This window comes from Ruditapes philippinarum, unplaced genomic scaffold, assembly GCF_026571515.1.
Source record: "Ruditapes philippinarum isolate M1 unplaced genomic scaffold, ASM2657151v2 ctg2797_1_1_1_1, whole genome shotgun sequence".
NCBI lineage: Eukaryota > Metazoa > Mollusca > Bivalvia > Venerida > Veneridae > Ruditapes > Ruditapes philippinarum.
The window spans coordinates 6,160-20,427 of NW_026861123.1; the positions used below are offsets into that span (position 1 = coordinate 6,160).

A 14,268-nucleotide genomic window follows, 5' to 3' on the forward strand; every position below is an offset into this window, starting at 1 on the left:
TGGTTTCGTTATTTTATCTTTTAATGATTGCATTCTCCTCCGTTAATGTAAAACCGCGTGTGTAGTTTAATGGAAAAGTAATAATAAAATAACATGCAGCCATATACGTGAATAAGTTTATAGTATGTTTTAATTATTATACTGATTTGAATTATTGAGATTATAACGTATTTAAACTATTATTTAATATTATACATTTCATGCGTCGATAATCATTTATAAAAACTATTTATTTGACAAACAATTCCTTTCGTATAGAAAATAAGAATTTACATATTCTACTCTGACAAACAGCGCAAACTGGGCCTTAGTTGACAAAATGACTAATAAAAGCTAACTCAAATGAAAAGACTCAATGTTTTATTAGTTTGGAATCATTTCAATATATAAGGGCAAACTTTGCCAATTTTCGGAAAGAAAATAAAATATTTGTCAAGGCAACATCTCAGAACGAAAACTTTGTTAAAATCGTTCCTTAATTTTCATTCAATCAAAGCTAATATATTCATAAATCTTCATTGTTTTTATTCTTGCATAGTATTTAAGTTTCACTTTTTATTGCTACAGAGAGCATGAGAAATATGACTGAGGTTGAGAGTACTTCCGGTTTAGATAACTTAAAGGTGGTTACAGATGAGATCAACAAAAAGTGTGAGGATGGACTTTCAGACCTGTCTAAACGTTTGGAAAGAAAGACGAATGATTTGAGATCTTCTTCCACAGGTAAAACTGACAAGATTAGATATTACCTTAACAGTGTCGATGTGAACAAATTTAACAACTTAATAGGGTGACAAAATACATTATATTCTTTTTAAAAATATACATTATTCAAATACATGCATTGCCAAATTTGCAAAATGATTTACAAGTGTGCTTCTTTTATTTAATGCATGTGAATAATACTAGTATATAAACACAAGTTTAAGCGCTACCTAACATTTGTAGGGTTAGCGATGATTTCGCGCAGCTTGTGCCATCTTCTGTTCATGTAACGAAAAATTTGCGTATATTTTGCTTTTAATGCAGGTACTTTAGTATGATTTTTTTTCTTTCGTACTAAAATATTTATAAACCCCACAAACGAAGTTTAGGGTTGAACTAGGTTCCAGGGTTATAAACAAATTTTCTAAGCTGAAACTCAGATCTCAGGTATTTGATTGGCCACACAATGTTCACTGACTAATTAAAACACTGAGATTTGAGGCTGAACTCAGAAAGGAGTTTTATAACTTCAAGGCCAGTTCGTAAGTTTTTAAAGATCAAAGGAAAAGGCACATAAGTACCATTTTTTGAGTATGTCCGTCTGTGTGTCCAATTGAAAACTTTTGAACGAGGCAATCGATTTAATAATTTTTTTATTCACAGATGTAACATCATAAAAACAGGTCAAGTCCTCATTTTTTCTAAAGTTATAGCCCCTTTTATAACTCTTTAATAAGGCAATATATTTTGATAATTTTTCGTACACATACAAAACATCATATAATACAGGTTGAATTCAAATTTTGTTTCAGACCACTACTTTTTCACATACTTATGACATCTTCTTTGTCTCCTTCTTGCATTTGTCTCCATCTTCTTGCATTGGTCTCCATGTGTAAACTTTGTAATGAAGCCTTGGGTTGTTCTTATATTTGGTGACGCATTTTTAACTAAAATTGTTAGCCACTCATTGATGACCCATTTACAACAATAAAAAACATAATTTTCAGATGATAAGTCGTTAAATATTATATATGATTCACTTACACAATTTTTGTACAAGGGTATAACATCATAAAATCGTATGAATTTAGCTTCAAAGCATTTTTTCAATCAATGGTGGCGCTTTTTCGATTTCAGTTTTTATCATATGCAGTTTCTAGAAGATAACTCCTTAAGTTGAAAGCGGATTAATATTAAGTATTAAATAGGAACAACTTTTTTTATGAAATAGAAGTCCGGTTGAGATTGGCAACAGCCCAATTAATAAAAGGAAAAGCTGTGACTTCTTCCAAATTAAAAAAGTTATAAACAAAAGAACTTCACGGTTTGGTGGACAAAATTTTGCAATTTGAAAACAAATTTCTTTACCTTGAAATTAAACAATTTTAATGCATCCTTTATTTGACCTTGTTATCATTGCAGTAACAAGATGGTATATTGGAGATATCAATCAATCAATCACCTTCAGTGATTATGACTCTAATTAAAAGTAAGTAACTAATATAGGCTCACATTCCAAATTCTAACCTTATTTGGTATAAGGTGGGTGTACATGTATGAATCACCTTCAGTAATAGCTCTAGATTTGTTATTTTAGAAAGCATGAGAAACGTGTCAGTAGTTGTGGCAAATATAAAGAAAGACGTAGAGAAGAGCACTTCCGGTTTAGATGACCTAAAAGCAGTAACAGATGAAGTCAAGACCACTTGCAAGGATGGTCTTTCAGACGTGTCCAAAAGATTTGCGGCTTTGGAAAAGCAAGTGAAAGAGATGGATCAGGCAACGGAGAAACAATCACGTTAGTCTAAATTATTTTATCTGTATCATGTTGATTGTTCTGTTAAATTAATGAATAGTGTTTCCAAACTTAAAAATCAAATCAAAAACGCATATTTTAAACCATTCCATATTAAATAGCGAATAAATAAATATAAGTTTGAACAAATTCATTTTTTGCACAATTGCTATGAAAGATTAAGATTTATTTGAATCACACAGAGATCTTAATCATAAGGCCATCTGCTCTCCAAAGACTCAATATTTAGTTAAAGTCCTAATAAAGATTAACAATGTCTCCGCTGATTCTTTATTGTGAGATCTAGTAGTCTACTAAAGATCGGTGGTTCTACTCTAGTCCCGATCTTGAAATAACCGCAAGTCTATGTAGACTGGACACGGATGGGGAACGCCAACACTGAAAGCCAAACAATCCATTGGGCAAGAAAAAATATATAAGAACAATTATTACATGTACGGGAAAACTTTTAACGACTGCCACACGGCACAAACAAAACGGTTGTAAGCATAAAATATAAAGAAACAAGATCAATATGAAAGGGCGGCGTTCAGTGAACGCAACCCCCACACGACACAGCAACACAGGACCAGCGGCAGGGAGCCAAGGAAAATAGGACACACCGTTAGTCTATGCAGACACATATTACAGTTTATTACAAGACTTTAACGTAAGATGAAAGACATCTGTTTGGAATGGTGGCTATTTCAAAATTCAAATTATTGACTAAATCGACAGAACATAACTGAAAACTAAGAAAATTGTATAAAGATAAAGTAAGTAAACTAAGAGGGTTGAATTCGTAAAGCTCTGCTTTCTTCTTTCTTTATCAAAGTATTTTTAAATACTTCGAGATCTCGATTTATGCTCAAAGCACAGACCATCCCTTCTTACTGTGCCGTGTACTTGGATCAACATGAATTTTAAAATCAGTTAAAGATTAATTTATGTACTTTCTATCATATTTCATAAAGAGCGTATTATTCAATTATTATATTGATTTTGCCGTTCAGCTGTCCGTCTGTTGGTAAACATTAAGCTTGTCATGATTGTACAGGTCAAACTGCTAATGAGATTTTGATGAAACCTCTCATGATTGATCTGTACTAAGACTAGTTGTGCAATTTGCAAATACGTTCCGCTTCGCTGCTAACAAATGAACATCTTGTTCGGATTTCACAGGTCAAACTGCTGGCGGAATTAACAAGCCACTGTTACATCCTTAGAAAATACATTCCGGAGGAACAAAAATATCTTCTTGACTTTATTTTGTATCAATTGGTATCGTCGTCAGTATACTGATGGTCATTCTGTTCATTGTTTGGCCAAAGACCATCTAAAATCAGTTTGACTTCCTGTCAAACTTACAGGGAGGAACTAAATATGAGACAAACTTTCATTGGTCATTTTGAATTGCGAAATGTAATCTGGGAATCTTACGGGATATTCTAAATAAAATGTAAAGGATAGTTCTTGTCATTTTAACATAAAGTTTAAAGGATTGTTCTTCAATAGAATGTATACCGTAACGACAGTTCTTGCCATTATAAAACAAAATGTAACAGATAGTTCCCAGATAAAATGTGAACGATAGTTTTTTAACTTTTTAGTATTTTTTTTAGATATTTAAGTTTCGTTAACCTCACATCCTCCAATAAAACATTTTACACTGCGTTAAGATCTTTTTACATTTTATTTTACATTTGCGCTTACTAAATTCATTTTACAGAATTTCTTACTAGGGTATTAATTTTGTTCAAAATAACATATACCATTCACGATCCTGTAAGAAGTTTACTCTTGCTCATAAAATATCGAAAAACACACCCTAAAATACAAACATTTGGGAACACATACATCTTAGCGTTCCTTTTTTCAAGATTAATAACCCCTATTGAAATTTCTGTCAATTGTAATAAAACTATTTCATATAAGAAATGTTTATGACGATTTTATTTTTCGCATTTTCTGTGTTTTTCAGTATTTCACCCCGTAAGTGTTGCAATTCTGTGGATTTATTGTACCAACATAACGTTCTCATTTGTAAACATTATTTTCAAATAAAAAATGACAAGACTCCCAAACTTTAAAAAATTAATGTTTGTGAAACAAAGTTCTTTTAACAAAGTTTTACAATGTTTTATATTCTTATTATTATTATTAAAAGCTTTGTAAGTAGTTTGTTGATTTTATAGTATTCATTATCCTTTAATTTTTAATTGCAATATTTCATATGTGATTATTTAAAAGTAATAATACTGACAATATTACATATTATTACAAAATTTATAAAGTCAAACGTAAAAGCAAATTATTAGGAAACCTTAATAAATACTGTACTTTGAAGAGACACCAAAATGAATATTAATTATCTTAATTTTAGAAAATAGGTTTTTTTCTTAGCTACCAGAAAGTGTCAGTGTTATGCAAACCTTGCTAACATTTCCAGATACGTGTATCGAAATAACAAATGCAACTTCACCAGTTTTACTTCAGCCACGTATTTTTCTAAATATAATTCTTGTTTTTATTATGTTTGCCAACATAAAAACTATACATGTTTAATTGCCCCGTGATATCAAATAACAAATATATTTCTTGTTTTTATTATGTTTGCCAACATACAAACTATACATGTTTAATTGCCCCGTGATATCAAATAACAAATAGTATGCAAGTAAGACCGAATTCGTTTTTCATGTTAAGCTCGATTTTGATGAAATAGTAAATTTTTAAGATTTAAATAACACACTCAAATCTTTTTCACGGAGCTAACCAGTACAGGTGTCATATGTGGAAACATTTACTTGACAAGCACAATAGTTGTGTTGAGAGGCAGACAGCTAATCCACAAGGTTATCTACTGCTGATAAAGATAAACAATTTCAATGATTTATAAACAACTGAGCTGTCTTTTAAAATCACGTAAGTCCAAACTGTCATGAATTTTCACTTTGAAATTGCTATAAACCTTGTGTTGTTGCAAATGCATTTAGTTAAAAAAAGTATAATTTAACTTATTTCAGAGACGGTAGCATTTAATGTTATGGATGCAGTAAACTACACGGGCAGTGAAACCATGAAATTCTCAAATATTATACTGAATGAAGGCAACGCCTACAATATAGAGACAGGAATTTTCACCGCACCAATTGACGGGATATATCAGTTTAATGCGCATATTTGCGGCAATAGAAAACCGTCTGAAATAGAATACTTCATAAAAGTCGGCACAATTTCGATTGTTACCGGAGAATTCATTCTGCCAAGCAGAGTTACTCGTGATACAGATGAAAAATGTACGTCTTTTAGTGCAGTAGCCATGGTTCGGAAAGATGAAACTGTTAGAGTTGGTGGAATGCCTTTCACTTCCTTAGGACCGATAACAGGCAACGACTTGTCTTCTTTTTCTGGTGTACTGATTAACACTGTTTAATGAAGTAAAGTTGATACACAATGTATGGGAAATAAGAAATGACATTGAATATTGAGTAAATTTTAAAATCAGTAATTAAATTTGAACAACATTTCTTTTGATGTTTTAGCAAAAACAAAAAAATAAGAAAAAATAATCTGAGGGACATAAAGTCAAATGTGCAGACATTTCAGTGGGTGACAAAAAAACTGTACACAAACTTTTAAGTTAATTGAAAATATTTGTAAGTCATAAACGGTTCTTAAAGAAATTATTTTTGTAATTATCTCAATTGATATATATTGCTTTGTATATATATTTGTATATGAATTCTATAAATGTGTTACTTTTAATATACATGTATTATCTTTATGCAAAATATATTTTGATAATATGCATATTTGTAAATGGCCATGGACAATGCTCATATTGTTGATTTGCTACTAAACTTGAAACCAGAAATATAACGATGAGGTGATTGGTATTAGCGTATTTTTAACGTTGTAGGATTCTGTGTCTGAAAATTACAGGTTTAAATGTATATACACAATCCTAAAATAGTTTTATTTATAGGAATCCAGCAAATGATTTAGAATCATTCAACTGTTCATGTTTACATATTTTTACGAATACATGTAATACTGTCTTTGTTGCCACATGCTTGTTTGTAAGCAAAGTAGCTTTTTATCAAAATGTTGCACCACAATGATTTCTATTCTTCAAAATATAGAGCATATAAGTGAGAATAAAGTACTTAAATTTCCAAAGTAATAATTTTGTGTTTAATTTGTAAATGTCAAATTTAACCATTACACTGATTTACTGAAATGTTTCTACAATTTATATTCTATTATGAATATATAAGAGTAAAGACAATATGTTTCTACAGCTAAAGAAATTCGTTTACGCTAATAGCATTGAATTTCATTTAACCAGTTTATGCTAACTTGTAATAAATAGTTGTCTTCTGGGTTCAAAGAAGAGTTATTCATATTATTATCTAATTATTTAAAAACTTAAAGGTATTTTTCTCTATAGTATAGTTATATCAGACTGCATCATGTACGAACATGTATAAATATATACAGAGAAAGATATTTAGTTGTTTGCGCTCAAAACGCATATTCAGAATAATTCAAGGATTTGTGGTAACGTTAAGTAATATGCATTAATATTATTTGCTGTTATATGGTTGTTAGCAAAATACCATGACGATGATACCAAATACACAAAATAAATTATATTGATGAATATAAAAAATAAAGTAATAAAAAGACACATTCACAAATTGTATCGGACGATTCGCAAATATAACAAATTAGTGAAATTACAAATATTAACATTTTAGGAAGACATGTATTTTTGAATAATGTCAAACAGGTGTGATTTTGAAATAGATAAAACATCTATAATATAGTTCAGAGCACATGACCGCTAGTTTCTTAATTGAAACATATACTGAGTATCACTGTTCATCACACCACGAACCAGCGAAAGCGATATAGTGGGTGTCGAGGTCGGGGGGGGGGATGGAATGAACCATGTTTTTATATTCCATCTGTCACCACACTGCTGTATCAGTACGATGGTTTTGCTTTCGTTCAATAATAGCGGGATAAATGTGGGACACGCATTGCTGGGACATAAAGTGGAGATGATACCATTTTTCAATTGTGTCCGACTTTTTTTGTGTGCGGCAGTGATATAATAGCTTAGCATTTCATATATCTAACTATTGCCTTGAATTACGGTTTACTCCTTCATAAAAGATTTTAAGACATCTGTCAATAATTATATTTCATCAATAATTATCTACCAAGAAACAATATCTGATACATAAAAAAATAGTATGTGAGAAGTTAGCAGTGAACAGTGAGCTAAGCAAAAAGGCATTTCAATTTATATAGGGAAGGTAATGATCTGCTGTAATGCTCAGCTGATTTGGGCATCTAGCAGGGCATTACTAAATATAGTGTAAAAATGCTCTGCTGGAACGCTCAGTTGGCTAGGCAATCTAGCAGTGCATTACTAAATATAGTGTTAAAATGCTCTGCTGGAATGCTATGCTGGCTAGGCATTCTAGCAGAGCATTACTAAATATAGTGAACAAATGCTTTTCTGGAATGCTAAGCTGGCTAGGCAATCTAGCAGGGCATTACTAAATATAGTGTAGAAATGCTCTGCTTGAATGCTAAGCTGGCTAGGCTATCTAGCAGGGCATTGCTAAATATAGTGTAAAAATGCTTTTCTGGAATGCTAAGCTGGCTAGGCAATCTAGCAGGGCATTACTAAATATAGTGTTAAAATGCTCTGCTTGAATGCTAAGCTGGCTAGGCAATCTAGCAGGGAATTACTAAATATAGTGTAAAAATGCTCTGCTGGAATGCTAAGCTGGCTAGGCAATCAAGCAGAGCATTACTAAATATAGTGAACAAATGCTTTTCTGGAATGCTAAGCTGGCTAGGCAATCTAGCAGGACATTACTAAATATAGTGTACAAATGCTATTCTGGAATGCTAAGCTGGCTAGGCAATCTAGCAGGACATTACTAAATATAGTGTACAAATGCTATTCTGGAATGCTAAGCTGGCTAGGCAATCTAGCAAGGCATTACTAAATATAGAATAAAATTGCTCTGCTGGAATGCTAAGCTGGCTAAGCAATCTAGCAGGGCATTCCTAAATATAGTGCAAAAATGCTCTGCTGCAATGCTTAGCTGGCAGGGCAGTCTAGCAGAGCATTACTAAATATAGTGTAAAAATGCTCTGCTTGAATGCTAAGCTGGCTAGGCAATCTAGCAGGGCTTTACTAAATATAGTGTACAAATGCTCTGCTGGAATGCTAATCTGGCTAGGCAATCTAGCAGAGCATTACTAAATATAGTGAACAAATGCTTTTCTGGAATGCTAAGCTGGCTAGGCAATCTAGCAGGGCATTACTAAATATAGTGTAAAAATGCTCTGCTTGAATGCTAAGCTGGCTAGGCAATCTAGCAAAGCATTACTAAATATAGTGTAAAAATGCTCTCCTGGAATGCTAAGCTGGCTAGGCAATCTAGCAGGGCAGCATTACTAAATAAAGTGTTAAAATGCTCTGCAGGAATGCTCAGCTGGCTAGGCACTACAGCAGAGCATTCCTTAATATAGTGAAAAAATGCTCTGGTGGAATGCTCAGCTGGCTAGGCAATCTAGCAGAGCATTACTAGATATAGTGTAAAAATGCTCTGGTGGAATGCTCAGCTGGCTAGGCACTATAGCAGAGCATTCCTTTATATAGTGAAACAATGCTCTGGTGGAACGCTCAGCTGGCTAGGCAATCTAGCAGAGCATTACTAGATATAGTGTAAAAATGCTCTGGTGGAATGCTCAGCTGGCTAGGCACTATAGCAGAGCATTCCTTAATATAGTGAAAAAATGCTCTGGTGTAATGCTCAGCTTGCTAGGCAATCTAGCAGGGCATTACTAAATATGGTGTAAAAATGCTTTGGTGGAATGCTAAGCTGGCTAGGCAATCTATCAGGGCATTCCGAAATATAGTTAAAAAATGCTCTGGTGGAATGCTTAGTTGGCAGACTGATTCTGAGTTCCAGGATTTATTGTTGCCAAAGTTTTATTGACATTTTCGACTTATAGGCAATTCTGAGGCACTCGCAGACTTTCAAAATTTTCGGTGCCAATAGAAATAATGATATTTTTGACTTCTAAGGACCTTTAAGAGACTATTTCATTGTCCTGCGACTTTTTGAAAGACACTCGCAGACTTTCAGGAATTTTGGTGCCAATGCTGATATTGACAATTAAGACTTCTAGGGACCCTCAAGAGTCCATTTTGGTCGTCTGCGACTGATTCTTGGACACTCGCAGACTTTCAGGAATGGTTGGTGCCAATGGAAATAATCATATTTTTGACTTCAAGGGACCTTTAAGAGTCCATTTCATTGGCCTGCAGCGTATTGTTGGACACTCGCAGACTTTCAGGAAAGTTTGGTGCCAATAGAGATGATGGCAATTTTTACTTCTAGGGACCCGCCAGAGTCCATTTTTATGGTCTGTGACTGATTCTGGGACATTCGCAGACTTTCAGGAATCTCTGGTGCCAATGGAGATAATGACATTTTTGACTTCGAGCGACCCATTTCGAGTTCATTTCGCTGGTCTGCGACTGATTTTGGGACACTTGCAGACTTTCAGGAATTTTGATGCCAATGGAGATAATGACATTTCTGACTTTTAAGGAACCGCCAGAGTACATTTCTTGGGTCTGCGACTGATTCCTTGAGACTCGCAGACTTTCAGGATGTTTAGTGCCATTGCAGATCATGACTTTTTTACTTTTAAGGACCCCTTAGTCATAAGCAGAGCATTTTTACCCTAAAATGTCATTATCTGCATAAGCACCAAAAATTCCTGAAAGTCTGCAAGTGCCCAATAATCAGTCGCAGACCAACGAAATAGACTATGGATGGTCAAAAATGTCATAAATTGTAATTATCTCTATTGGCACCAACAATTCCTGAAAGTCTGTGACTGTCCAAGATTAAGTCGCAGACCAAAAAAAATGACCCTGCCCGTGGATGGTCCCTAGAAGTGAAAAAATGTCATTATCTGCCTTGACATCAAAAATTCCTGAAAGTCTGTGAGTGCCTCAGAATCAGTCGCAGACCAAACAAATGGATGCATAAAGGTCCCAATAAGTCAGAAATATCATTTTCTGCATTGACACCAAAATTCCTGAAAGTCTGCGAGTGACTCAGAATCAGTCACAGACCAACGAAATAGACACAGGAGGGTCCTTTTGAAGTAAAAATGTCATTATCTCCATTGGCACCGAAAATTTCTGAAAGTCTGCGAGTGTTCCAGAAACATTCGCAGACCAACGAAATGGACTCTGGATGGTCCTAAAAATTCACAAATGTCATTATCTGCATTAACACAAAAAATTCCTGAAAGTCTGCGATCGTCCCAGAATCAGTCGGAGACCAAAGAAATAGACACTGAAGGGTCCCGTAGAAGTAAAAAAATGTCATTATCTGCATTGGCACTAAATATTTTAGAAAGTCTACGAGTGCCAAATAATCAGTTGCAGACCAACGAAATTTATAATTTATTTAAGAATGTCCTGCTAGTTTGCCTAGACAGCTCAGCATTCCGGCAGAACATTTTTACACTAATTTTCAGAATGCTTTGCTGGATTGCCTAGCCAGCTCAGCATTTTTAACACTATATTTAGGAATGCCCTGCTAGATTGCTTAGCTAGCTGAGCATACCAGCAGAGCATTTTTCGCACTATATTTTGGAACGCTCTGCTAGATTGCTTAGCCAGCTGAGCTTGCCAGCAGAGCATTATTACACTATATTTAGGAATGCTCTGCTGAATTGCCTAGCCAGCTGAGCATTTTAACGCTATATTTAGGAATGCCCTTCTAGATTGCCTAGCCAGCTGAGAAATTCAGCAGAGTATTTTACACTATATTTTGGAATGTCCCGCTAGATTGCCTATCCAGCTGAGCATAACCGCTAAGCATTCTTACACTATATTTAGGAATGCCCTGCTAGATTGCCTAGCCAGCTGAGCATACCAGCAGAGCATGTTTACACTATATTTTGGAATGCCCCGCTAGATTGCTTACCAAGCTGAGCATAACAGCAGAGCATTTTTACACTATATTTTGGAATGTCCCGATAGATTGTTAGCCTGCTGAGCATAACAGCAGAGCATTTTTACACTATATTTTGGAATGCCCCGCTAGATTGCTTAGCCAGCTGAGCGTAACAGCAGAGCATTTTTACACTGTATTTTGGAATGCCCCGCTAGATTGCTTAGCCAGCTGAGGATAACAGCAGAGCATTTTTAAACTATATTTTGGAATGCCCCGCTGGATTGCTTAGCCAGCTGAGTATAACAGCAGAGTATTTTTTACACTATATTTAGGAATGCCCTGCTAGATTGCCTAGCCAGCTGAGCATACCAGCAGAGCATTTTTACACTATATTTAGTAATGGCCTGCTAGATTGCTTACCCAGCTGAGCATACCAGCAAAGCATTTCTACACTTTATTTTGGAATGCTCTGCTAGATTGCTTACCCAGCTGAGCGTAACAGCAGATCATTGATTTCCCTATATATATCATAATGCCTTTTTGCTTAGCTCACTGTTAACTGCTAACTTCTAACATACAAAAAAATATTTACTTACAACGCAGACATGCGAGAATCCGGGGGAGGGGGTTAAGGCCCCTTATGCATCAGAAATGCTTTTATCTTTTATTTTCACTCAAATACATTTTACTTATTGGCCATTAACTTGAACCAACTTTTTTATTTGTTGCCTTTTGACAATAAGTAGAGTTATAGTGACTTAGTATTTTGTATGGAAGTTTAAATACTACTTTCTTTACATTTTGCTACCAAGGATTATGACAAATTAGTTCACACTATTGCTAAATTCTTCAGGTAACAAACATCTAACATTCTTTAAAACCAATGTTTAAAGAAGTTGAAAGTTATTTGTGCCTGAGGCATAATGTGCCCTTTAAGTTTCTTAAGCAAAACTCACGCATACATATCAGCATGATAATGTTAAGCTATGGAAACTAAATTTCCAAAGACTTGAACCATCCTAAAAGTCTTACAAGCTGCTATACACTAGAAAAATGACATAAACATATGCAGGATTTTAACCCAATAGTGGTGCTTGATAAATGATATGAATTCTGCAAGCATAACTGTTCTACTATGAACGTCCTAAAATTAGACATCAAGTCATTAAATTAGAGAGCTGGTAACTAATTAGCATTGAAGCTGCACTTAATCTTGTAAGCATACGGTATAGGAATGAATGTCATTATGTATATTTTAAAATTCTACTCGGAAAACAAAGAACGAAAATAGTACATCCGGGCAGTTTGGAGTCCGCATGAAATTGCTAATGCAAATTTAAAATCTTTCAGCATTCAGTTGGAAATATAAAAGTAAATATAAATGGTTAAAACTTACAACATCATCTCGGATCTAGTTTCGGTTAGAATACTTAATTAAAGATCGCACACTGATTGAATTGCTGCATCCCGACCTTGAAAGTAATTTGAAAAGTTTGAAGTACACAATAAGACATCTTTCAATTTATTGAATATTAATAGGAAACAACTTAGACAATATAATTATAATATGAAGCCTGAATGTAATTACATAATAGGTATGGAGATGTATAAAAATATTGCTTAACATCAAAAATATGCCTAAAACAGATTATTGTGTAAATGATAAATTTCACAAATAATGCACCAATGATGATGCTTTTCTTATATTTAAGGTATAAGCTTCACAATATCTTGTAGTGGCTTGCTTACTTACATATTAAACGTGGCTCATTAAGTATTTAAATTTTACTCGACATATAAGAGAGAATTTCATATAGTTAAATAATTTTTTATGTAACTGTAATAATCATAATGTTTAGTAATACATAAAAAAAGATCTTGCGTAAAATTATGTACGTTTACTGCTGGGAAACTAACGTATTATATTCATTATCTTAGAAAATCCTCATATTGTATAAATGTGCTTGTGTGAAAAAAGATGTCTGTCTGTCTTTCTCTGTCTGTCTGTCTGTTTTAACATAACTTTTAATTGCTTTTTGAGTGTTAAAGTTTTTTTTTTAATCTTACTCCATAAGATTTTCAAAGGAATAACGAATAAAGACCGCGTTTAAATATATAAGGTACATTGTGGACAATAGCGTTTTTTGTTATGTCCGTTTAGTAAAATTGTCTCGAGTTCGAATCCCAGCCAAGCAGCAGAAATTGTGTATGTTTCTGTTACAACTCAGAATGTTTGTAAGAATTCTATTGTTGCCGATTTATCACAGTTGTAATTAATTACCACATTTATATTTTAAATAAACATTTTATATTCGATTTTAATAGAATTAACACTTCTCTGCATATCTTCAATTCATTCCACAGGGGGTCGAACGTATAGCGGTGCGATACTTCTTTAAGCGAGATGAAATCAGGCGATACGGAATAATGACGAATTAATTAGTGTAAACACACGTCAGAGTGAGGGTATTTTATTAATTTTTTAATAAATCTTCAATAACAATTGCACATTTTGTATTGAAGATGTGAAGATAGGACCGACACACATTTCATCAAAATTACATAGGCTTAAATTCATAATTAAAAAAGTAATTGAAGTAAAAACTGACGGCAACTGATTTTGTGTTGGTGAATAAAATTGCTTAGAGCAAGCTTATATTAATATAGTTAATTTCTTTTCTTCTTTTTTCCATAAGGGTAATCATAATTGAGTTGCATAGCATGTACCTTTGTGCTACGATATACATATAG

General features: G+C 33.7%; 2 protein-coding genes across 2 annotated transcripts in view; both read left to right on the forward strand.

Annotated features, from left to right (window-relative positions):
• Positions 1 to 527: 527 nt before the first annotated feature.
• The window catches only part of LOC132714594 (heavy metal-binding protein HIP-like), a 43,782-nt gene continuing 30,041 nt past the window's right edge, over positions 528 to 14,268 (forward strand). The window contains exon 1 of the mRNA XM_060697482.1: positions 528 to 723. Coding sequence (XP_060553465.1) covers positions 573 to 723 — 151 coding nt within the window. The 5' untranslated portion in view covers positions 528 to 572. The remainder of the gene's footprint in view (positions 724 to 14,268) is intronic.
• LOC132714592 (heavy metal-binding protein HIP-like) lies at positions 2,310 to 6,656 on the forward strand. The gene is made up of 2 exons (XM_060697481.1): positions 2,310 to 2,506; positions 5,530 to 6,656. The coding sequence occupies exons 1-2, from the start codon at positions 2,311 to 2,313 to the stop codon at positions 5,937 to 5,939; spliced, it is 606 nt and encodes a 201-aa protein (XP_060553464.1). The 5' UTR covers position 2,310; the 3' UTR covers positions 5,940 to 6,656.

Excerpts from the sequence above, each read along its gene's own strand:
- LOC132714592 (XM_060697481.1), top strand. The coding sequence starts at position 2,311 with ATGAGAAACGTGTCAGTAGTTGTGGCAAATATAAAGAAAGACGTAGAG. Across the intron at positions 2,507-5,529 it reads GGCAACGGAGAAACAATCAC|AGACGGTAGCATTTAATGTT; the intron begins GTTAGTCTAAAT and ends AACTTATTTCAG.